The sequence below is a fragment of the Spizellomyces punctatus genome (genome assembly GCF_000182565.1).
Source record: "Spizellomyces punctatus DAOM BR117 chromosome Unknown supercont1.4, whole genome shotgun sequence".
NCBI lineage: Eukaryota > Fungi > Chytridiomycota > Chytridiomycetes > Spizellomycetales > Spizellomycetaceae > Spizellomyces > Spizellomyces punctatus.
Window position 1 is genome coordinate 1,313,874 of NW_015971540.1, and position 20,976 is coordinate 1,334,849.

The 20,976-nt window shown below is 48.9% G+C and overlaps 9 protein-coding genes across 9 annotated transcripts; 3 read left to right on the forward strand and 6 right to left on the reverse strand.

Annotated features, from left to right (window-relative positions):
* Nucleotides 1-575: 575 nt before the first annotated feature.
* On the reverse strand, nucleotides 576-2,045 carry SPPG_02897 (thymidylate synthase). Its single transcript, XM_016751186.1, has 2 exons — nucleotides 1,177-2,045; nucleotides 576-1,098 (listed from the first exon to the last, which is right to left on the reverse strand). Exons 1-2 carry the CDS (start codon nucleotides 1,754-1,756, stop codon nucleotides 665-667), a joined length of 1,014 nt encoding a protein of 337 aa, XP_016610471.1. The 5' UTR covers nucleotides 1,757-2,045; the 3' UTR covers nucleotides 576-664.
* Nucleotides 2,046-2,119: 74 nt separating this feature from the next.
* SPPG_02898 (phenylalanine-tRNA ligase, alpha subunit) lies at nucleotides 2,120-4,278 on the forward strand. Its single transcript, XM_016751187.1, has 7 exons — nucleotides 2,120-2,358; nucleotides 2,419-2,658; nucleotides 2,725-2,840; nucleotides 2,915-3,007; nucleotides 3,073-3,683; nucleotides 3,746-4,031; nucleotides 4,102-4,278. Exons 1-7 carry the CDS (start codon nucleotides 2,209-2,211, stop codon nucleotides 4,112-4,114), a joined length of 1,509 nt encoding a protein of 502 aa, XP_016610472.1. The 5' UTR covers nucleotides 2,120-2,208; the 3' UTR covers nucleotides 4,115-4,278.
* On the reverse strand, nucleotides 4,058-4,752 carry SPPG_02899 (uncharacterized protein). Its single transcript, XM_016751188.1, has 2 exons — nucleotides 4,549-4,752; nucleotides 4,058-4,483 (listed from the first exon to the last, which is right to left on the reverse strand). The coding sequence occupies exons 1-2, from the start codon at nucleotides 4,708-4,710 to the stop codon at nucleotides 4,208-4,210; spliced, it is 438 nt and encodes a 145-aa protein (XP_016610473.1). The 5' UTR covers nucleotides 4,711-4,752; the 3' UTR covers nucleotides 4,058-4,207.
* An 896-nt stretch (nucleotides 4,753-5,648) lies between these two features.
* Nucleotides 5,649-7,488, reverse strand: SPPG_09066 (uncharacterized protein). The gene has a single exon (XM_016757220.1). It carries the CDS (start codon nucleotides 6,314-6,316, stop codon nucleotides 5,798-5,800), a length of 519 nt encoding a protein of 172 aa, XP_016610474.1. The 5' UTR covers nucleotides 6,317-7,488; the 3' UTR covers nucleotides 5,649-5,797.
* A 77-nt stretch (nucleotides 7,489-7,565) lies between these two features.
* Nucleotides 7,566-7,757, reverse strand: SPPG_09067 (uncharacterized protein; the record flags this gene model as incomplete). Its single annotated transcript, XM_016757221.1, has 1 exon — nucleotides 7,566-7,757. The coding sequence occupies one exon, from the start codon at nucleotides 7,755-7,757 to the stop codon at nucleotides 7,566-7,568; it is 192 nt and encodes a 63-aa protein (XP_016610475.1).
* A 3,185-nt stretch (nucleotides 7,758-10,942) lies between these two features.
* SPPG_02902 (uncharacterized protein) lies at nucleotides 10,943-11,626 on the reverse strand. Its single transcript, XM_016751189.1, has 3 exons — nucleotides 11,535-11,626; nucleotides 11,393-11,476; nucleotides 10,943-11,314 (listed from the first exon to the last, which is right to left on the reverse strand). Exons 1-3 carry the CDS (start codon nucleotides 11,591-11,593, stop codon nucleotides 11,149-11,151), a joined length of 309 nt encoding a protein of 102 aa, XP_016610476.1. The 5' UTR covers nucleotides 11,594-11,626; the 3' UTR covers nucleotides 10,943-11,148.
* A 112-nt stretch (nucleotides 11,627-11,738) lies between these two features.
* Nucleotides 11,739-13,825, forward strand: SPPG_09068 (uncharacterized protein). Its single transcript, XM_016757222.1, has 8 exons — nucleotides 11,739-11,799; nucleotides 11,873-12,123; nucleotides 12,230-12,337; nucleotides 12,393-12,566; nucleotides 12,634-12,882; nucleotides 12,948-13,151; nucleotides 13,216-13,273; nucleotides 13,337-13,825. Exons 2-8 carry the CDS (start codon nucleotides 11,986-11,988, stop codon nucleotides 13,768-13,770), a joined length of 1,365 nt encoding a protein of 454 aa, XP_016610477.1. The 5' UTR covers nucleotides 11,739-11,799; nucleotides 11,873-11,985; the 3' UTR covers nucleotides 13,771-13,825.
* A 340-nt stretch (nucleotides 13,826-14,165) lies between these two features.
* On the forward strand, nucleotides 14,166-17,229 carry SPPG_09069 (uncharacterized protein). The gene is made up of 13 exons (XM_016757223.1): nucleotides 14,166-14,471; nucleotides 14,572-14,649; nucleotides 14,712-14,806; nucleotides 14,866-14,894; nucleotides 14,957-15,068; nucleotides 15,137-15,181; nucleotides 15,247-15,329; nucleotides 15,392-15,405; nucleotides 15,492-15,582; nucleotides 15,638-15,767; nucleotides 15,849-16,017; nucleotides 16,087-16,490; nucleotides 16,558-17,229. The coding sequence occupies exons 1-13, from the start codon at nucleotides 14,381-14,383 to the stop codon at nucleotides 17,023-17,025; spliced, it is 1,809 nt and encodes a 602-aa protein (XP_016610478.1). The 5' UTR covers nucleotides 14,166-14,380; the 3' UTR covers nucleotides 17,026-17,229.
* On the reverse strand, nucleotides 17,068-20,876 carry SPPG_02904 (uncharacterized protein). The gene is made up of 3 exons (XM_016751190.1): nucleotides 19,427-20,876; nucleotides 18,166-19,353; nucleotides 17,068-18,095 (listed from the first exon to the last, which is right to left on the reverse strand). Exons 1-3 carry the CDS (start codon nucleotides 20,679-20,681, stop codon nucleotides 17,296-17,298), a joined length of 3,243 nt encoding a protein of 1,080 aa, XP_016610479.1. The 5' UTR covers nucleotides 20,682-20,876; the 3' UTR covers nucleotides 17,068-17,295.
* Nucleotides 20,877-20,976: the final 100 nt, after the last annotated feature.

A 20,976-nucleotide genomic window follows, 5' to 3' on the forward strand; every position in this document is an offset into this window, starting at 1 on the left:
GGCAGTTGTTGAAACCCCATCGAATGAATATAAACAAATGACAATGCATTCCAATGCGAATCACGTGATGGTGGCAGAGCGATGACAAAGAGGGGGAGGAAAGCAGCCACGAAGGAAAAGTCCATTCTAGCGAAATACTCATCACTCGCCTGTGACTTGGAAACGAAAGCACCCAACAGAAAAAAGTCCTTTGCGTCAAAGCAAACCCCGCTAAGGGAACGCACACCCAACGTCCTCTCCCAGCAACATCCGCTACGCCCTCGGACAACGTTTGACGACTGTCATGAAGACTCCAGCAGCCCCGTTCGTATACATTAACAACGCCCCCTACCCTCTCAACCCAAAGACCAACAGACCTCATGTTGGTCCCAACGTCTACATCCTGAACGAAAAAGGAACGCCAACACTAGGCCCTCTCAAACATGGCGAACGCTATAAAATGGTGGGCATGTGGGAGATTGGAAACGTGGATGAGAATAGCAAACTTGCCATGAAGGCTGAGAGGGAGAGGTGGTTTCAAAAAGAGTTTGGAAAGTCGGCGGATATGAAGAGCGCCGGAAATTTTAGTTCTTGTTTATGGCTTGGTATGGGAACTAGCTGAATTGTATTTGTTATAGTCTGTAGTCGCCTCTGTACATAATCTTTTAAATACCCATCTTGACATCTACACTGACATTTTCATCTCAATCTTGCCGTATGGTTCGTATCCGACCAGTTCCAGCCGTTCCCACTCAAATTCTTCCAACTCCTTCACCATCTCATTGACAGTTGTCGCTTTGCTCTCACCACCCTTGATATAGATCCTGGGAAACGGCCTGGGCTCCCGCTCCAATTGCACCTTGAGCGCATCAATATGATCCTTGTATACATGCGCATCACCCAGACAATGAATGAACTCGCCTGGTACCAAATTAGTGACGTGGGCAATGAGAATGGTGAGGAGGGCGTAACTGGCAATGTTGAAGGGAACGCCAAGACCCATATCGCATGACCGTTGATAAAGTTGGCAAGAGAGCGTGGCTGGTTGAGTTGGAGTGGGTGTAGAGACATAGAATTGGCAAAACATGTGGCATGGCGGAAGAGCCATTTTCGAGAGGTCTGGATTTTTGCATCATTGACAAAGCGATCAGATGCGGAAGCGTATCCATACTTTCAACGATTGATAAGATTTCTCACCTGCCGGATTCCAAGCGCTCATAATAATCCTTCGATCTGCGGGATTCTCCTTGATGAGTCGTATTACTTCTCTCAGCTGATCCACCCCTTTTCCTTTGTAATCCTCATCGGCGTTGACGTATTCAGCTCCGAAATGTCTCCACTGAAACCCATAAACAGGACCCAAATCACCAACACGCCTATCGACTAAACCTATTCTGTCTAACGCCTCCCTAGACCCATTTCCGTCCCAAATCTTGACTCCCTTTTTGGACAGTATGGTCGAGTCCGTCTGACCTCGAATAAAGAACATTAATTCTTCGAAAACAATCCGAAGAGGTACGCGTTTCGTGGTGAGCAAGGGAAAACTGTTTTCAGCAAGTGAGAATCGCAGTTGGGGTGGTGCAAACAGTGAGAGCGTGCCAGTTCCTGTGCGATCTGCGCGAGGATAGCCCTGTTGTAGAATGGTACGGATAAGGGAAAGGTACTGGTGTTCTGGGTGGACGCCGGGCCCCGGGAGATAAGGAGAAGAAAACGCAGATGTTGTTGAGCTACTCATATCTCCTTTCGTATCTGAATTATCAGGACTGCCAGCGAGCATGATGAGCCAGGTGCACGATCGTCGTTGAGCGTTGACTTGCCCATCAACTCCGACCTTTGTCCGAAATCTGGTTACCGTAAACCAGGGACTGCGGTGTGGAAGGACTCCTTCCGAAGGAGTTCAGGGTTTGGATATCACCGTTTTTGGTCAGCCGTGCTTAGCTCACATAAACCATACGGTCTTCCTTTGCCATTCAACATGAATTCTGAAGCGCTGAATTACAGTATTTTTAACATGATCTTTGGGATATCAAAAACGGTAAAGATCTTGGTGGATCTCTGCAATATATCGTTGAAAAAAGATGATATGTTTACTTTGCTTGGGCTCAACTTCCAAGAACGCATCACGTGCTTGCATTGGTGAAATGAGTCATCGATTACCATACCAACGAGTTCGGTCAAGCTACTGTTGATCTTGCTGGAGGGAACATTGTCATTCAGGAACTGCAACAAATGTCTCTCCGGGAGGCCTATACAACCCTCTTCTTGTCCATCCTTGACAAGGACGGGGAAATCAAGGACACAGCTGACTTGAAGCATGAGGGGAAATCTGTTGATCAGGAAACCGTTATCGGTGTGCTGAAGAGTTTGGAGAGTCGCGAGGTAGGCAAAACAAAACCTTTGCATTTGTCTAGAATTGCATATTGACACAATAGTACATAGGTCATCAAATACGAGACCATTTCTCGCGAACAACTAGTGCTTACAGAAGAGGGAGCGGACATTGCTGACAATGGAAGTTACGAAGCCCGAGTCTTTTATGCTGTGCCAGAAGGAGAAGAGAACGGAATCTCTGTAGCCGATTTGAAAAGTAAACTTGGGCAAGCTGCCCAGTTTGGACAGGGGCGGGCTATAAAGAACAAGTGGATCAAAAAGAGTGCCAATGGTGGCTTTACGAGAGCGGTGGGTTTTAACTACTGCGATGGAGTTGTAAGAGAACGGTTGCTGATCTACACAATGTTTTCATAGGTCGAGTCCATTGTGGATGAATCGCAGAATCTTTTGCGAGACATCAGGGAAAAGGGGGCATATCATGATGAGAAAGTGGTAAAGGATCTAAAAAAGCAAAAACACATCTCAGCATCGTGAGTTTGTCGTAATGCTCCTATTTATGCGTGAGGGGAGTGGAATACTTGATATATGACGAATCTGATTTTAGAAAGGTTACCTCTTACCGGGTGGTCAAGGGAGACAAGTTTACTACCCAGATTGTCAAGGAAGAGACGGATATTACAGAGGAAATGCTGAAGAGGTATAGTATCCAAAGCTTTTATTTTCTTCGTAAAAATGTGCAATTGCTAATGTTAGCGGCTTAAGTGGGGAATGGAAAACAGCTACTTTCAAAAAATACAACTTCAACGCAGCAGGTGTGCAACCCCGATCAGGAGCGCTGCACCCGCTCATGAAAGTTCGGGAAGAATACCGCCAAATTTTCCTGGAACTCGGTTTCTCTGAGATGCCTACTGCCCAATACGTTGAATCATCCTTCTGGAACTTTGATGCTCTCTTCCAACCCCAGCAACATCCCGCGCGTGATGCTCACGACACCTTCTTTCTTTCCGACCCTGCGACGAGCGACCGGATGCCCATGGACTACGTGGAGCGTGTAAAGCAAGTTCACTCTGTTGGTGGATATGGATCGATTGGTTACGGCTACGATTGGAAGATTGCTGAAGCTGAGAAACTTGTTTTGAGAACACATACGACAGCAGTTTCTTCAAACATGCTCTACAAGCTCGCAAAAGAGTTTCAAGAGACGGGAGAGTGGAAGCCTGTCAAGTGGTTCTCTATCGACAAGGTGTTCCGGAACGAGACTCTTGATGCTACCCACTTGGCAGAATTTCATCAAATTGAGGGTGTCGTTGCAGATCGGGGATTGACGCTGGGAGATTTGATTGGCACATTGCACGGTTTCTTCAAGAAACTTGGTAAGATTCGTTTTACTTGCCTGTTGATAATAATCCCTCGCAAACCAACTGTTTGCCGATAGGAATTCAAAAGCTCCGCTTCAAGCCTGCCTACAACCCCTACACCGAGCCTAGTATGGAAATTTTTGCTTGGCATGATGGACTCAACAAGTGGGTCGAAATTGGAAACAGTGGCATGTTCCGACCCGAGATGCTTTTGCCCATGGGTCTTCCCGAGGATGTTGCGGTGATTGCATGGGGACTGTCAACGGAAAGACCTACCATGATCAAGTACGGATATAACAACATCCGGGATTTGGTGGGACACAAATGCCGTTTAGATATGGTGAATCGGAATCCGATTGCGAGGTGAGTACGATTGTCCTGTCAAGTCTGTCGTGCACAATGATTGAGTATCTCTTGTTGGCTTTTTTGATAGGGTTGATAAATGATTTAATATAGTGTAGAGGGGCATACTCAAAGATTTGATAGAGAGCCATCTGTACAAAATCAAAAACTCTCCTGTCATAAACTACATATAACCACTACCAAACTCCCACATCTCGACATAATTGTATAACCTCCTCAAACACCTGTCTGTCTACTTGTTCAACATCAACATCCTCATCCCTTCGTGACTTTTTCAGAGCAAGACCAAGCAACAATGGCCTGGTATCATTGGGTCGGGTTGCGTGAATTTGGGAAAGAATGTGGGTTGCGTACACATGCGAAAGAGGATCCTGTGGAGGGCCTAGGAGAGCTTTGGTGCTTATAGTTGGGTTAGGCGTTGGATGTGGAGTAACGTCGAGTGTCGCTTCGAGCTAAATGATATGCAAGTAGGTGTTGGCAAGGCGCTGGTGGAGACGACAAGAGAAGTAAGACGTACCAAAGAGCCGATTTTGCCGTACTCTGAGATTGTTACAAAGTGTCGGTTTGCAAATTCCGTGTACAGAATTTGGAGGTTGGAGGTTGTAGACTTTTTATGGGCAGTTTTTATAGGGAAAGTGTTTGAGACGTCGGGCGAATCGCCCAATGCTGGGACTGTCATGGTTCGTTTACAGCGATGATCTCTGCACAAGTTTGCTGGCCGACGAGTCACGGGCATAGCCGTCTAGCTGCTTACATCAGCAATTACATAAGTTCGTCGATCATGGATTTTTGCCACGCGCGTGGGCTCTCCAGGGATGCGAATATAAAAGATATGACATGAACGATAATTGTTCATATTTCCGAAAAAGGATAAAGAGCATTGGAGTTTTCCCACACACAAGAGATGCTTTTGAGACTGTCGCCATCTCGTTCACGGCGTTTTTGCTACGACAAATGAATTGGTGGTTAGTCGAAGGAATTCTTTTCTTCATACGGGCCATCGTAGGAACTGCACTCGGCGGATGGTTCATCGCCATGACGTCTGGGAAGTGCTGCGAGACTGGGCTGCCTTTGATGTTTGGATGTCCCTCGAGACTCATCCAAACTGTCTTGCTACCTCCCTTTGTCCGAATGGTGGTTGTCAGATTTCTTTGTTCACACGGGCCATCGTGCGGACTATACTCGCTTGATCTTCCATTGCCATAATGCTTGGGGAAATGCTTTCAGGCCCCTCTGCCTTTGATTGTCGGATCTCCCTTGAGACCTCATCCAAACAGTCTTGCTACCTCCCTTTGTCCGAATGGTGGTTGTCAGAATTCTTGCTTCTCACGGGCCACCGGACGCTAATCGGTTGATTGTCCATCGCCATGACGCCTGGGGAATGCTTTCAAGCTCCGTTGCCTTTGACTGTCAGATTATCCTCCAGACACATCCAAACTGTCTTCCTACCTCCATTATCCGAATGTTCCCACGCGCAATACGTCCTCGTAGGATATCGACGAGGACAAAAGTCGCGACGACACTAACTTGGGCGCGCGCAACTCTACCCACAGATGCAACTCGTTCATACTGCTTCCAACAAGACGCTGTAAAATACACTTTATGACGGGGCCAAGCGCATTTTCACAGACCAAGACTACGATCATATTTCAGAAAATACAACCAGCTTTCCTACAATACTAGCTCTACTGCTTATACACGTACAATCCGTCTTCTTGCTAACGTCCTACACAAACTCCTTCCCTTCCACGTCCCCCAACGCGTTATCACCCACTAAAACAAAACCCTTCAACTACTACCGAGGATATGGAAATTGAATTATTAAGAAGACGCATACGGTGCTCACCCACCCCAAACCACACTAGCGACAAGAGCCCAAGCGGCAGCCCAAAAGCAGACTCAAAGAGCGCTAACAGGCCTTCTCGTTGAGTCCACGTGACATACACACTGCGAAATCGTCGCGTCTTTGGCAAGTAGGTGGTTGGGGAGAGCGTAGGAAGGTAGACACAAGACCGTGTTATGCGTGTAGGCGTGCTGAAAAACGGCGTTTTTTTTGGCTGTTGCTGTTGCTTGTCAGGGTTGCAGCGTTTCCAGCTTCCTGACACCGGTTTGGGTGTTTTTGCACAGAGAACAGGTCGAGGTTTTGTGGTTGGGTGGGCGTGGGAAAATCGGGTTGAGGTGTGCTTTTTGTGAGCAAGAGTGTCGCTTTCGCTGTTTTTCTGTCGTTGTTGGTTGTCTTGGTCGTCGTCGTCGTCGTCGTCGTCCTTGAAAGAGTCCAAAGACATGACTACTCAATGCTGGCCACTCGTTTTTTTGCGGGGGGAATTTCGTACCCCGTCTCTCCCCATCTTTTTCAGCCCAATATCCATTCTATCGATGAGATTTCACTGCAGCCAATGATTTTCGCCCGATATCCCCCTTGGGCCCTTGGTTCTGTCGTCGTCAGCCATTGCACGCATTTCCTTTTTTGGCAGGCGGATAGGTAGTGTAATCAGATACACGTCGCGTTCGGACGCGACCGTTCCAAGTTGCTTTAACGCCGTTTTCCGTACAGTTTTGACTAGGAAACCCATCCTCGCAAGTAAGAGAATGATAGAACCGACGACGGCGGTTCGAAAGAGTGTGGGGTCATCTTAGTGGATTTCGCCTGTAGGACTCGGAAAATCCGTGTAAAGTCTCGCGTTGCGGTCGTGCTGCGCGCAACTGAAAGCGCGCCCTTCGTGGCCAGGGGAAGTCTTCGGCGTCGTTTATTGCACGTACATGACCTGGCCCGTGACGTGCTCTTTTTTCTTTTCAGAACGTGCCACGGAAAAAAAAAATGGGGCGCTCTCGTCTATAAAAAGGGCCCTCTCTCGCATCTCCCCCAACCTCTTCGTGCACTGGTTTCCAGTATTGGAGTATTTTCAGTAAGGTCTCGACTGAGCTGAAGTTTCCTCTAGTTATGTGTGTGGTGGTTCTTCCCCTTCCTTTTTCACGGCGTCCGGGCCCTGCGACCACATTAGATGGTCCCTCCGCTACGGTAGACGTGGGGAACGTTGGGGGAGGGCAGGTGGATAAGTGGAAACACCATGTCCTTCCTGTCCTCGCACTTTACTTTGGCACCAGCGCTCCCAGCGTGACAACCAGATGTCGAGTGTATGCCTTCCTGTCTTCCTTCCTTTCTTCCTTTGTTCTTTTCGAGGTTCTTACTAGTCTTTTATCATTTGCGGGTGTTCGAGAGGTTGACCGGGACTGATCACTGCGAGTGGTGGCGGCAGTGACACGGCTTCGGCCGTCCTTCGGGAGGACCCGGCCGAGATGAAGGGACGCTACGTAGGGTCACGAACGAAGTGAGTATTGTTGTCGTCTTTTCCTTTTCTATTCGAATCTGATCATCTTTTCTATCATCGAGGGTTCTCAAAACCCCCCGGCCCGATAGATGAAGTAAGTATACGCATCATCTTCTTTGGTCTGCATCCGAGTTCTAACTTCAATCACACTCTCTCACTCCACAAGTGCGAAGCGACCACGGCGACCTCGGCCTTTCCTTTTTCATCATCGACCATCGGCACCTCGACCTTCATCATCATCGACCATCGGCATCTCGACGTTCACTTCAATCATCATCATCATCGACCATCGGCAACTCGACCTCGACTCTCCACCGCGACCGGCATGTTGGTCCACGTCGTCAAAGAAGTGAAACGGCCCGTAGGTTCCACGACACGGCCCGGCCTGTTGGTCCATGTCGTCAAGCAAGTTGAGAAAAGGACTCGGCTAGTTGGTCCGCGCCGTCAAAGAAGAACTGAAATGGCTCGGTTGGCCGCGTTACGGCTCGGCGCGGGTGGCCTGGTAATGCGTGTCGTCAAAGAAGTAAAGTGCAGGGTGGCTCCAGGCTGAGGTGAGTTGGCGAGCATTCGACTTTTGCTTCTACTCTTCCCATGCTTCACCCTCTTTGCCTTTCAGTCCTCGATCACGATCTCTCACTCCACACAAGTGCGAAGCGGCCACGGCGACTTCGACGTTCACTCCACAGAAGCAGGGGACGCAACGTAGAGTCACGAACAAAGTGAGTACCGTTGTCGTTTTGTTCCTTCTCTATTCGAGTCTAATCATGTTTTCTCATAAAGACCCCCGACCCCGGCCATTAGAGAGGCTGCTGACGAGCCGACTCGTACCGAGCCCAACGCGCTAGGCGGAGGCGCTGAAGGGTTGCGGATAAAGTAAGTATATGCATCATCTTCTTTGGTCTGCATCCGAGTTCTAACTTCAATCACACTCTCTCACTCCACAAGTGCGAAGCGACCACGGCGACCTCGACCTCACGAGTGCGAAGCGAAGACCCGAGCACACTAGAGAGGCTGCTGACGAGCCGACTCGTACCGAGCCCAACGCGCTAGGCGGAGGCGCTGAAGGGTTGCGGATGAAGTAAGTATATGCATCGTCTTCTTTGGTCTGCATCCGAGTTCTAACTTCAATCAAACTCTCTCAGTCCACAAGTGCGAAGCGACCACGGCGACCTCGACCTCACGAGTGCGAAGCGAAGACCCGAGCACACTAGAGAGGCTGCTGACGAGCCGACTCGTACCGAGCCCAACGCGCTAGGCGGAGGCGCTGAAGGGTTGCGGATGAAGTAAGTATATGCATCGTCTTCTTTGGTCTGCATCCGAGTTCTAACTTCAATCAAACTCTCTCAGTCCACAAGTGCGAAGCGACCACGGCGACCTCGGCCTTTCCTTTTTCATCATCGACCAGTTCGGCTCCTCGACCTTCTTCACCATCAACCTACCTTGGGCTCCTCGACGTCCGCTTCCACCGACCGGCGTTGGTCCATGTCGTCAAAGAAGTAAAAGGCTCGTAGGAACGCGTTATGGCCCGTGGTTCCCGACGTTACTGCCCGGCGGATGGCCCGTCGTCAAACAAGTCAACAGCCCGGCGCGGTGGGCCTGGTAATGCGTGTCGTCAAACAAGTAAAGTGCAGGGTGGCACCAGGCTAGCCTGAGGCGAGTTGGCGAGCATTCGACGTTTGCTTCTACTCTTCCCATGCTTCACCCTCTTTGCCTTTCAGGCATCGATCACAGCCTTTCATGAACTCCACAAGTGCGAAGCGGCCACGGCGATCTCGGCGATCTCGACCTTACAAGTGCGAAGCGAACCCCCGGCTCACTAGAGAGGCTGCTGACGACCGGCGTCGGACGTCGGCTCGTACCGAGCCCAACGCGCTAGGCGGAGGCGCTGGAGGTTGGCGGATGAAGTAAGTCCTATATGCATCATCTTCTTTGGTCTGCAACCGAGTCTAACATTTTTCTCTTTCTCTTCCTTCCCCGCCTTTGCCTCTCGTTCTCCTCGCCCATTGCCATCGTCATCGTTCGACTTTTACATCTACCCTTCCGGTGCTTCACCCTCTTCGCCTTTCAAGTGCAACGCGACCACGGCGATCTCGACTTCATCATCATCGACCATCGGCACCTCGACGTCCCACTTCATCATGATCCACCACGATTTATGTATCACCAAGACGAGCATCAAGTCCCTCCGCGAATATCAAGTTCCCACGCAAGCGTCAAGTCGCTTCAGTCATGTCAGGAAAGTATCTGCCGTCATGTTGTTACCCGTCGCTGTATACCTGTACTGACGTGAAATATCTCCCATTCGGTCACGTCTAGCAGCCGTGAAAAGCTCTCGGCTGGTAGTAGCTGCCGTTAGCTCTCGGGGACCGTCAAACCTCGTTACCTTCGGGAAACTGGCCGACGGGGGACGGGTAGGGTTCGCAGCGTCGTTAAAGAAAAGTCGGGCACGTCTAGGTAGCCGTGAAAAGCTCTCGGCTAGTAGTAGCTGCCGTTAGCTCTCGGGGACGTCATTCCTCGTTACCTTCGGGGAACTGGCCGACGGGGGTGGAAAGGTTGGACCGTCGTTAAAGAAGTGTCGGACAAAGAGCATCGGGATAAGCTCTACGGTATGTATCCAAGTTGGTTGCCTTCGCCTTGCATTACACCTTCCTTACCCTTCGTTATGCCTTCTTTATGCCTTGACCGATCAACGCTGCTACGACATTATCGCCTCACTCATCCACCAACTTGGGACTTTGCCGGTTACCACTTGACTGCCGCCACGATAAGCATCAAGTCGCACTTCACTTTATCGCACCTTGAACGTCTGGCAGCCTTCCACAAGTCGCAAGCTTCTTCAGGCTTTTCGCTCCACCGCAAGTATCAAGTCGCACTACGTTCTCCACACGGACAAGTACCACCGCCCACCTACCACCGCATGCTTTCCCTCCGTCGCCGCTACAAGTGTCATGTCAACCTCAGTGTCAAGTTCGCTTAGGCGTTTTCGCTGACCGCTCCTGGTCGCTTGGAAGCATCCGGCACGTTAGGCGGTGGACGGATAGACTCCAGTCTTTAGTGCAGGCTGTCCTCGCCTTTTCTCTTGTATTATCCCGATATTTCATGTACTTTATAATGGCGTATAAAAATAGATGTGTGATTCCTGCGCTTTGTCGTTTTCAGTCTTTTGGCCGCACTTTGCGACGTGTTTAGCGTACCACTTAATTGGGCGCGTGTTACGCGGGGCTTACCTACGCTGATTGCAAGCCCCAAGTCAGCAGGCAGCATGCAGTGGTTTTTATTTCTTTTGGGATGTAAACTCCCGCTAGTCTTTGCGTCCTTATCAACTTCCAACAGCGTTGTTTCAATCGAGTGAATGTATTGAGGTTCATGTTTAGCAACTCTGCGCAACAAGGCTATGGGCATGTATCATGAGTTTGAGATACATGAACGGTTGTGTGGGTCGTTCACTGTTTGCAGAGTGTGGCGTGCACATGTTGTGAAAGAGGGAATAGTCAGAACGGAAAGGTTGAGTAAAGAGGGTGCGAAGAGCATGGCTTTGGCCTTCGTATGTGCAATTTGTAAAAGATGTCATGCACAGATCGATTGGACGATAGCAGTGGATATGAACAATTGGATTTGGTGATTACATGAATACGGAGCAGAAGACTATCTTAAATATCCAGCCAATGCGTTTGCTACAAAGCTCGAATCTTCCCTATGTGTATCCAAAGTGTCGCTGCAGAGGTTTCAATGCAACAAAGCAACCCGTCTATGGAAAATCTAAAAATACCTAATCCCCGCTACGCCGATCAGGCACCTTGGCCCGACTCTGTCGCAACTGCATTGTGACATTCATACAATGCCCGCAGCGCATTCACACATGTTGACGGTTCAGAAGGATTATCTTCCAGACATTTCTGATAGGTTTTTATCTGGTCTGCACAGCGGCGTTTGACTTGACGGAGCGATTCCACGCTTAAGGAATACGTGGGAATTTAGTTAAGAAGCAGAATAAGAACCATCCGGCAAGACGCAGTGCATCTTAGGACATACTTTTCTTCCGCGCACTTTGTCACCGCATTCTTTTCCTTTGCGCACACTGTTTCCCAATTTGTTGGGTTCTTCTCAACGCACTGGCTGGGGGACTGTGAGTACTATACAAAAGTCCACCACTGTCAAATGAGGTTCAACATACGTGTAAAACATTAGTTGCACATGGCAGTGCTTTGCAACCTCCTCCAAAGCTGACTCCATTGCCGTCCCAACAGAAATGAATGCATACGCTGCGACATGACCTCCAGCTGCAAAATCGAGGGTTTCTCTGGTGAATGAGTCATAGTGTGGTTCGAATGATGAAATTCGACCCCCAAAACTCCGCGTTCAGACGACGCGTCGAGTGCTTTTGGAGTGAGTGTCCTGCTGCGAATTGCTGCTTGCGGCGAACGTTGTCTGTCGGTTTGGTAGGTAGATAAGGAGCACGATAGCAGCCCTTCTACAAGCACATTGAGCTGCAGCCTTTGGCCCCTTTTACAGTATTCGCTACCCTTCTCCATCGTCTCGGTTGTCAGGGCGTAACTACCAGCTTAAAACGGAGTCAGACACGAATTGCAAATTCAACGACCTCGAGGGCACTCTTTCTTTAAAGTATGGCGACACCGGTGCGGAGCCATTCACCGACCAGAAACTTGGGCAGTGCGTTTGAGCTTTCAAAGGGGGGAGATCGCGGTGGGGGTGCAAAGAGTTTGGGCGTGAGACCCGGTGCGGACGTTGAGCTGGAGAAGCAGGTGAGGACCCCAGGCAGGAAAAGGCTTTTCCATATTTGTACCGGAAAGACTTTTTGATGAGATACTTTTTGTTGTGCATCCAAGTGTATTGATTGTGGCCTTTTAGCTCAAAACCGGTCTGGACTTGATACAAGATGCATTTGATCGTCGCACCAGCGGGTTGTCCAATGAAGTGGCAAGATGGAAAGAGCTTGCATCAAATCAACGACAACAGGTAACCCGTGAAGTATTTCTATCACAGTTGTTCCCTCTCCTCAATTTGCAAACAGATAATGTCCCTTGAAGCCGAGATCTCCCAGCTTAACCGTCGTGTATCAGATTTGGAGCGAACGGTGGCAGCTCAACAAACAGAGAAAAAGTCTTTGCTGGCTTCGAAAAATGTGTTGCTGGATCGGTACACGACGTTGAAGAAAAATGCCGCACAACTAGAGTCATTTAGAAAGGTGTGTCATAGACGCATTTCGGTACCAGTTTCTGTGGAGAATGCGATACTAAGTGTTTTTTATGCAGTCCATTGTGAGTATGGTCGAATATGGACCTGCCACTAACGGAATCAATGATTTGGACCGATCATTTGTGGATAATCCTTCTACTGAGGATTCTCATATGGGCAACAATGTTACCGCGGGTTCTAGTGGAATGGGAGGTTTTTTGCCAAATTTACCGGAGGATGTGATCAAGGAGGCGGCCCTTGAGTTGCATGACTCTGAGACGGGTACCTCATTCCTCGACGATAAAACGATGAGATCCTTTGATTTGGTATGTGACGCAAGTCTTTACGTTTGACTGCAGTTGTACCTAGAGTAATGCTTTTTGATCCACAGCAGGGTAATCAATCGTTAGATTTTTCAATGTCCAGCAATCCCAATCAGTCTTTGCTATCACGCCTGCACGCCCAACCCCAAACCGCAAGACGACCTGGATCTGGCCAGTCGCAGCAATCTTCTCGTGTCCAGCTGAATGATTGGCGAAATGTGGATACTCAGCGAAAAGCATTTGAAGACAGAAAATCCATGGACAAACTGCGGGTAAGTGGTATGCGGGAGGGCATGTGTTTTCGTCAATGTGCCTGACAAAAGCTGTCTTATATAGCTGAGTTTGCGGGATGATGCCACACCGACGCCAACGTCCGCAAGGCTAAAATTGCAAGGTAACGTTACATAGATGTGCTTGTTCAAAATTGGAACAGCGGATAATGTAGTGTAATTTATAGGATCCAATGAACTCAATTCCGAAAGCTCCCCAAATCTGAGCACCAACACCCTAGACAGCAATCGAGGAGGATTTAACGCCCCTCAGGGATCACAAACTCCAACTCCACAGCAATCGTCAAATCTCACCTCTGTCTTCCCAAATGCTAATACCGCTCCCGCGACAGCATCCATTGACGCGCCGATTCTATATAAACAAATTAGGGACAGCCTTACTCCATCTGAATTCGAAGACTTTGCAGCTAATGTGGCTCTATTTAATGCTGCCCAACAAACAGCTGATCAAACAGTGCGCAATATAGGCAAAATTGTGAAAGATCGTGGGCTATTTGTGCAGATGCGATCCTTGATTTATACGGCGTTGGAAGAAAGTGGGAAAGGACAAACAGTTAGTGGTGAGGCGACCGGAAAGGACGGTGAAATAAGTAGAAAGTAAAACGATTGTGCGTATTTTTCTGTGTAATTTAAAATTGAATTATAGCGTGGTATCCTCTTGTAACTTGGTTCATGCCCTTTCAAAAACGTATCACTACAGAGTGTTCTTCTGCTCACCACTACCCACCGCCCCGCCATTCATCCGCCTTGGCTTCCTGCAACATATTTCCTTGAACCAAAGCAACGATAGCATTCACCATGCCCGCTTTCAATGCCATGTCCGCCTGGAAATCCATTGGGTTCACTGGTAGAACGAGGACATCACAAACTTAAACCCGTCAAAATTCATCCGATACACGCGCGTGGATAAAAAATAAGGTTGGAAGAACGTTCTTCATATAATTAAGGTTGTGGCACAGTCATACAAAGGCTTATCACGAAAGTTACATGCTCAACGTTCCTTGTTGGCAAGAGCTTTCTTCATCGGCTGCATGCCCCCCGCCTTCCTTCCGTCATATTCCGTTGCTACCTGATTATAGAAAGTACGATAGATTTGAACGATTGTTCCTTTATGCGGGTCATTTCTTTTTAGACACTGGTGACCGAACAACGAGAACCATCCGGCCTTTTTTTGTTTCCCCATTTCGCCCTTGTAACATTGTCCGCATGTTATGGCCGAGCACCAACTCCACTGGTTCACTGCAGGGACAAACGACGTTCATGCAGTATCGGCTCTTATTGGCGGGTTTATTTTGATATTTGGCAAGTAATGATAATGTCGTCATAGAAGTTGTGAAATTCTTTGGTTTTCCACAACGTTCATTGTATGTGCCAGGACGCTAACAGTTTTGCGTCCTTGTAGGCTTCGTCTCCCTTATTGTAAAGGAGCGACTGTATCTATCCGAATCGCTTGTTGCAACAATCGTGGGAATCATCATTGGTTTGTGGGACGGATATCTTTTCGGCGCTGGAAGCGGTCAACTTACTTGCGCTCCTTCTTAGGCCCTGTGGGAATCAATTTACTGGATCCATACCTATGGGCGGGAGAGATCCAGAATATCACCCTGGCATTCACAGAGTTTGCCATAGCTATTCAGGTAATTTCAATGCAGCGTTCTAGGAGGTATATTGGTTTTTGCTCAATCTTTACTGACAGGTTATGACGGCTGCTGTTGGACTGCCAAGGTAAAGTGTGAAACAACTAATGTTAAAAAGGAGGATAGCTTACGTGGGATTGCATGTAAAAGGAAATTTTGGAAAACACAATGGCCGAGTCTTGCGGTACTTTACGGTCCGGTCATCATTTGGATGTGGCTGGTCGTCGCCCTGTTGATCTGGTTGATATTGAGAGTAGATTGGGTAAGATCCGTGATGATAAAAAGCCTTCCAAGTTGCCCTGCTTATGAGCGGTATATTTATTTTGGTAGACACATGCGATGATCCTCGCGGCGTGTACTGCGCCAACCGATCCGGTATGTATGTCGCCGTTACTTTGCTACATTCAGATTGGCCGTTCTAATATCGGAAATTTTGTCAGATTTTGGCCAATTCGATCGTTGCTGGTCGTTTCGCTGAAAAGTACATCTCTGTTCCCATACGCGAACTTTTGTCTGGAGAGAGGTATGTCACCTGTTTGCGTTGATTCATCGTGTACATGCAAAAATTTGACTCACTTCTCATAGTGCGGCGAATGACGGTGAGTGATACGACACGACCTGTATATTATACTGCGGCTTTTGGTTTAGCCCCTATAAGTCTAACGGAATAGTCGACTGCTAACAGGGCTGGCGCTCCCGTTTTTCAAGTTGGGAATCTTGCTATTGCAGTACCCTAGAGGGAAGGCGTGGGGAACTTGGTTTTACCGAGTTTGGCTGTAAGTATCTCTCGGCAGCACATTGGTGGATACATTGCTCAACATCTTTGTACAGATACGAAGTCGGAGTCGGTGTACTATTTGGTGCGGTGGTTGGATATCTCGCTAAAGCTGCGTTACGATTCTCCGAGAAGCGTAATTATATTGACAAACGAAGTTTCCTATCTGTTGAGATCGCTCTGGCTGTGAGTTTCCATAATTTAATATTCAGAGGGGCTTTTGCGGATATGGTCATTCTTCTTATTTTCTGTCTCTTCCTGCCGTAGACCTTTATACTTGGAATGTCGGCGATGTTTGATCTCGCCAGCTTCTTGGCGGTCTTTATGGCCGGTCTTGTATTTGCATGGGACGGATGGTTTACCGAGGAAACTGAGGAAGCGCATGTGCAAGAAGTTGTGGATAATCTAATTAATCTGACTTTCTTTATCTATTTTGGTACGTTGGTATTTATCCTTGCAAACACGTCGCAGAATTCCAACTTGTTGACACTGTTCTTCTTCGCAGGGACGATTATCCCCTGGGCGACATTCACTACTTTACTCTCCCTTCCGCGCTTGATTCTTCTTGCTATTACCCTCCTCGCCCTGCGCCGACTTCCAGTTGTTTTGGCCTTACATGTATTCATGCGACCCCCATTATATACCATCCGTGATGCTCTTCTGGTTGGACACTTTGGTCCCCTTGGCGTTGGGGCTGTGTGGTATATGGCGTATGCGCATAAACAGGGAGTTTTCACGGAGCAGCATGTTAGCGTGATCATGTTTCTCGTGTTTTGTTCGGTGGTTGTATATGGTATTACGGCACCGTTGATGCATGGGATGATCAGAACCTTGAGTGTTGTGAGGGTATACAGCGGAAGAACTTTGAGTGCTGGAGGGGATAGAGGTGTAGCAGCATGGCCTTCAGGGGTACGTGATGATTTCTGCTGTTTTAGCTTGTGAGCGCATGAATTCTGTGATTAACATTCCGCATTAGGTTCCAATGTCCGTGACAGCCATCTCAGGACCCATTATCCCACCCAGTGAACAGCTGGATGTCGCAGCACACCAAGGACCAAACGACAGCGCGAATACAATCACGACTACACCAGACGATTCGCCAGCACCACCCGGAATTCTCATTGTCAAACCTACTTCCACCACTACTTCATCCACACCTTCCACCCCAACTGCAGACAAATTCACCGGCCTGACACCCAATGGAAATGGTATTCACATCCCACCACCCTCTGATCCAGCCATTGTCATACACGAGACCATTCATATCGATACTCCGGCGTCGTCGCGACCATCTACACCGGGTCCCAGGCAAGGTGAACTGGGAATACCTCCGGGTGCACCCCAAGACTTGCGAATTGCATCGGACGATGAGGGAGCTGAATTGGATGAGAGCGGACATTTAGTTGACGTGGGAGTCAGATTCAGAAGATTTGACACGCGGTAGTGCCTTTAAAGAACGTTGGCGAGGACACATCTGGACTCTTGCGATCATCTGTAATTTATCTTATTATTATGCTTCTATTCTTTTCTTTTCACAACTCTTGAACCATGTTTTTGTGTGAACCATTCCCCTGACATTTCGGCCAGAGATGTGCAGCACAATAGAGTGTGATAAAATCTCATTAATATTACAACAAAAGAAAAAAACGAGAGAGAGGGTAAACCAAAAACTATATACTTATGAAAATGAGAAACCTACTGCATCAACACCACATTATTTTTCCCAAACGCCCCTAAAAACGCGTACAAAAGCCTCGCCTCCCATCCCATCTACCAAGTTCACCAAAGAGCTTCGCATCCTCTTTCGAACTTTTCCTAGACATTTTTCCAATTCCACATCCCCGTCATTACCAACTGCCAAACCTTCCACAACCCATCGCAGAGCCAAAAACTCTCCAACATGATCCAAATAGCTTCTTTTGGTCCCTTCTGATTGGTCAAGGAGTGTCAAAAGCGCTTTAGAGAACTTCTTCATGTCGCCTTTTGTGCAGGCGGTCAGGTAGAGCATTATGGCGAGTGCAATCACCGGGGGAGTTGATTGCAAAAGTTGCGGTGGAATACGTTTGTTGTGTGCCAGGCAGTGGAGACTTAACGTGGTTGGAGACGTGTACAAGATCGGGGGTGCTGGAGAACTTTTGGTTGGAGAAGGCAAGAGCTGGTGGATACACCCGGGTAAGGCAGATGTAAGAACAGATGCATAAAATTGCTGGTATGTTGTCCATGAACCGTTGAACGAGCTCAAAAGGACTTCATTAGGAATTTGCGTGAGCCATGCTAGCCGGGGGACCGGTGTCTGATGCAGAGATTTCACGCCTTTGGTGAACAGATTCTCGGATGCACGACTGAGGAAGGGTATACGGAGTGTTCGTGAGGCGATGCGAAGCTGAAGACTGCTGAGCACCTGTAGTGCTGCGATCTGTTGCGGAGAATGGTGATGGGCTTTGGCGCGTTTCGTAAGATTCCAGGCCTGTAGTGTTATGTAAAGTTTCAGAAGCGGGCTCGTATTGGGGTTGGCTGGTTGAAAAACAGGAGTAATGTCGATGAGATTATGCCATGCTTGAAAAAATATTTAAAATAAACTTACATCCGGCAAGGTCGGTCTCCAGCACCTTTGCAGCAATCTTTGCAGCACCTGCCCAGTATCGACCCTCTTCGCCTTCTTTAGATCCCCACAACATCCCATACCCAGCATATCTCAGAGCTTCCAGTATCACACGGCCCCACAGACCCAAGCCATTTCCACTTGGGATTTCTTTGCCAACCAAACCACCCAAAAGCCCCGCGACCTCTCCATATGACACCTTCCGCTCGTCTTCCACAATTCTCACGGCCTCCGCAGCCGCGGACGCTACAGACGCATCCACACCCTTGCGTCGCTTGGGTCCAACATTCGTTACGACTTGCGTCATACACACGACAAGGAATACGAATTTGATGATGGCCCAGAGATTCAGCCACCATTCTCCGCCGGAAAGAGCCAGGGGGTGGCCGATGACTTTGCCCTGTGTATGCGAGTGATGTCCACCTTCGAAGGGGCTTGGAGCCCAGAGGACACAGGCACACATCATCATCATTGCCATCATTCGCATACCTTGCCCATTGTCCATGGGTAAGTCTGGAGAAGACGGCGGCGGTGACGGCGACCCGGAGGATGCAGAAGACTCTGAAGAGTGAGGAACAACTTCCTCCGTTGCCTGCCCAGTTTGATGGTCGATGTGAGATTTTGCCTGCTGCTGCAGTTGCTGAGCATGAGACTCGAGAGATATCTTTCGTAACAACTCGCTTCCACCCATAGACTCAATGATTGATCGTAACCGGTGATTTTCCTCCATGTAGCGCTGATTCGAAGCCTTCAAGTGCAGGATGTACTCTGTAGACTTTCTCAAGATTGTTGCCTTATTCAACTTCTTGGCGGCGGAAACGCCGTCAATAATTTCTTCCTCTCCATCACTGGAGGACGAATCGCTATCCATCGCTTCACCATTTACACGTCGTTTGCTGCCCTTGGCATCGCGAACCTTTGGCCCATTAAGCGCCGGTACCACCAGACGGAGCTCAGTTATACGGTCATTGATGTTATTACGGTATCGACGCTCGATAGCATTATGTGCGACTTTGCGTTGGTGTTTAATCATCTGCGCTGCAATCTGTTGTGAACTTGGCCGAGGCTTGACAAGACGTGTGATCGGAACTTTCAGATCACCGTTTTGGCCGATGGGGGAAGTAGTGGATGGAGGGGATTGGGTGAAATCAGGAGTCTGCATATGAGTCACTAGATAGAACAAAGAGCGGTTTGGTATGAGTAAAGGGCAACATGCTACGGGAACTACAGCGAATATACGTACCAGGTGTGACAACATTTACTGCATTCTTGATGGGTCCGCCCTCCTGTGCAAGCGGAACGCCGGTAGGTGTTGGAGGTAAGCCAAAAGGATACACTTGAGCCACAGATCCGACCTGTGGCATAAGCGGATTCACTGCAGGAGCTGGCGCGCCCATGAAAACGGCGTTCGGGCCAGGAGGAAGTGACATTCCCACCTGAACACCCGGTGACAAAACGGTGGGTGAACCCAAACCTGGGCTCTGTGCTGAAGTGGAGACCGACGGGGACGTGTTTTCCTCAATAGGGCTGGAAGCTGTAGCAACTTCAATGGGAGAAACCGCTTCCGCAGCTGGGGCAGTTGCTGTTGTCGCAGTCATCAATTGTGCAGTGGTGGCTACCGATGTTTCAGGCATTTGGACAAGAGTTGTCGGCAAATTATGTTTTGAAACGCTTTTCGATCGACTCTTTCGCTTCGATTTCGTATCGCCCTCGCCATCCGTCTTTTTGCTGCTCTTTTTCTTCTTACTCTGCTGAACTGTTGTATCCACCTGTTGCTCGGGTACATCCCCAGCTGAAGAGTCCATGGATGCCTTACGTTTCGACTTTTTCGAAGAGCGAGAAGGCTTATCAGTAACAAATCCCAGCTCATCTGACATTGCTTGTATATCCGATTTAATGTGGTCTTCCGGCGTATCCAAAATTTGATTCGTGAGCAGCGTAAAGTCTTGCTCAATGTTCAATGTGTCGAGATACGAGAAATTGGCTGTAGCATTTGTCGCATCAGACGCAGGAACAGTTGTAAAGCTGCTCATAAAGGGATCCATTTCGTTCGTTGCAGGCAGAGAACCGTAGCCATAGGTGGACAAGGTGGAAGGGATAGATGTTGTAAGGAGCGAATGAGAGTTGGGTCCTAAAGGCATCAAGTCGGCTTGGGAGGCGAACGTCCAGTGAGGAGGCTGCGAAGGATAGCGCCCAGCTGCAGCTGCTGCAGCGGCGGCAGCAGCTGCGGCAATGTGATATTCAATAGCGTTTGTAGGCCCTTGAGAGGACACGGCGGGATTATGGGTAGGTTGAGCAGGTGGTGGCGGTGGGAGCGGCATTTGGTGCGTATTGTTTCTCGCTGCTGTAGCAGCCGCACGAGCCGCGGCAGCTGCAGCAGCACCTGCTTGGAATCCGGCTAAATAGGGATCCATTTCACCTGCATCCTGCTGCTGCTGTTGCTGGTTGTGCAAGCCAAAGGAGGGGGCTGGCGGATATGGGCTCACCATTGACTCCATGTCGGACGGTCAACTTGTACGGTACCGGGACGACGATGACGACGAATCTCTTTTCAAAATGTACGAAATATAACGCTCTCAGGAGGACAGGGGAGAAGGGAAATGGCTCGTTTTACGCTTTTTGTACAGCCAGTTGGTGTAGGCGTCTTGTGCTGTGAGCGACAACGGCGGCGAACTTTTTGGACACCAATCAGCCGTGGTGGGTCGCAAAGTGTGAAAAGTGGGGCCATCGTCGGCCTTTTGTCCGCCGTGAGTCACCTCATCTCATTTACCCATTTATGGATGTTATATTTCT

Bases quoted from the DNA above. Each gene is read 5' to 3' on its own strand.
- SPPG_02897 (XM_016751186.1), bottom strand. From the start codon at position 1,756: ATGCTCGCTGGCAGTCCTGATAATTCAGATACGAAAGGAGATATGAGT. The intron at 1,099-1,176 runs GTGAGAAATCTT...GCAAAAATCCAG, and splicing joins GAGCGCTTGGAATCCGGCAG to ACCTCTCGAAAATGGCTCTT.
- SPPG_02898 (XM_016751187.1), top strand. From the start codon at position 2,209: ATGTCTCTCCGGGAGGCCTATACAACCCTCTTCTTGTCCATCCTTGAC. The intron at 2,659-2,724 runs GTGGGTTTTAAC...ATGTTTTCATAG, and splicing joins ATGGTGGCTTTACGAGAGCG to GTCGAGTCCATTGTGGATGA. The intron at 3,008-3,072 runs GTATAGTATCCA...TAGCGGCTTAAG, and splicing joins ACAGAGGAAATGCTGAAGAG to TGGGGAATGGAAAACAGCTA.
- SPPG_02899 (XM_016751188.1), bottom strand. From the start codon at position 4,710: ATGACAGTCCCAGCATTGGGCGATTCGCCCGACGTCTCAAACACTTTC. The intron at 4,484-4,548 runs GTACGTCTTACT...CATATCATTTAG, and splicing joins ACGGCAAAATCGGCTCTTTG to CTCGAAGCGACACTCGACGT.
- SPPG_09066 (XM_016757220.1), bottom strand. From the start codon at position 6,316: ATGTCTTTGGACTCTTTCAAGGACGACGACGACGACGACGACGACCAA.
- SPPG_02902 (XM_016751189.1), bottom strand. From the start codon at position 11,593: ATGGAGTCAGCTTTGGAGGAGGTTGCAAAGCACTGCCATGTGCAACTA. The intron at 11,477-11,534 runs GTATGTTGAACC...ACAGTCCCCCAG, and splicing joins GTGCAACTAATGTTTTACAC to CCAGTGCGTTGAGAAGAACC. The intron at 11,315-11,392 runs GTATGTCCTAAG...GTATTCCTTAAG, and splicing joins ACAAAGTGCGCGGAAGAAAA to CGTGGAATCGCTCCGTCAAG.
- SPPG_09068 (XM_016757222.1), top strand. From the start codon at position 11,986: ATGGCGACACCGGTGCGGAGCCATTCACCGACCAGAAACTTGGGCAGT. The intron at 12,338-12,392 runs GTAACCCGTGAA...ATTTGCAAACAG, and splicing joins CATCAAATCAACGACAACAG to ATAATGTCCCTTGAAGCCGA. The intron at 12,567-12,633 runs GTGTGTCATAGA...TTTTTTATGCAG, and splicing joins AACTAGAGTCATTTAGAAAG to TCCATTGTGAGTATGGTCGA.
- SPPG_09069 (XM_016757223.1), top strand. From the start codon at position 14,381: ATGGCCGAGCACCAACTCCACTGGTTCACTGCAGGGACAAACGACGTT. The intron at 14,650-14,711 runs GTTTGTGGGACG...GCTCCTTCTTAG, and splicing joins AATCGTGGGAATCATCATTG to GCCCTGTGGGAATCAATTTA. The intron at 15,182-15,246 runs GTATGTATGTCG...AAATTTTGTCAG, and splicing joins GTACTGCGCCAACCGATCCG to ATTTTGGCCAATTCGATCGT.
- SPPG_02904 (XM_016751190.1), bottom strand. From the start codon at position 20,681: ATGGAGTCAATGGTGAGCCCATATCCGCCAGCCCCCTCCTTTGGCTTG. The intron at 19,354-19,426 runs GTACGTATATTC...TGTTCTATCTAG, and splicing joins AGTAAATGTTGTCACACCTG to TGACTCATATGCAGACTCCT. The intron at 18,096-18,165 runs GTAAGTTTATTT...TTTTTCAACCAG, and splicing joins GGAGACCGACCTTGCCGGAT to CCAACCCCAATACGAGCCCG.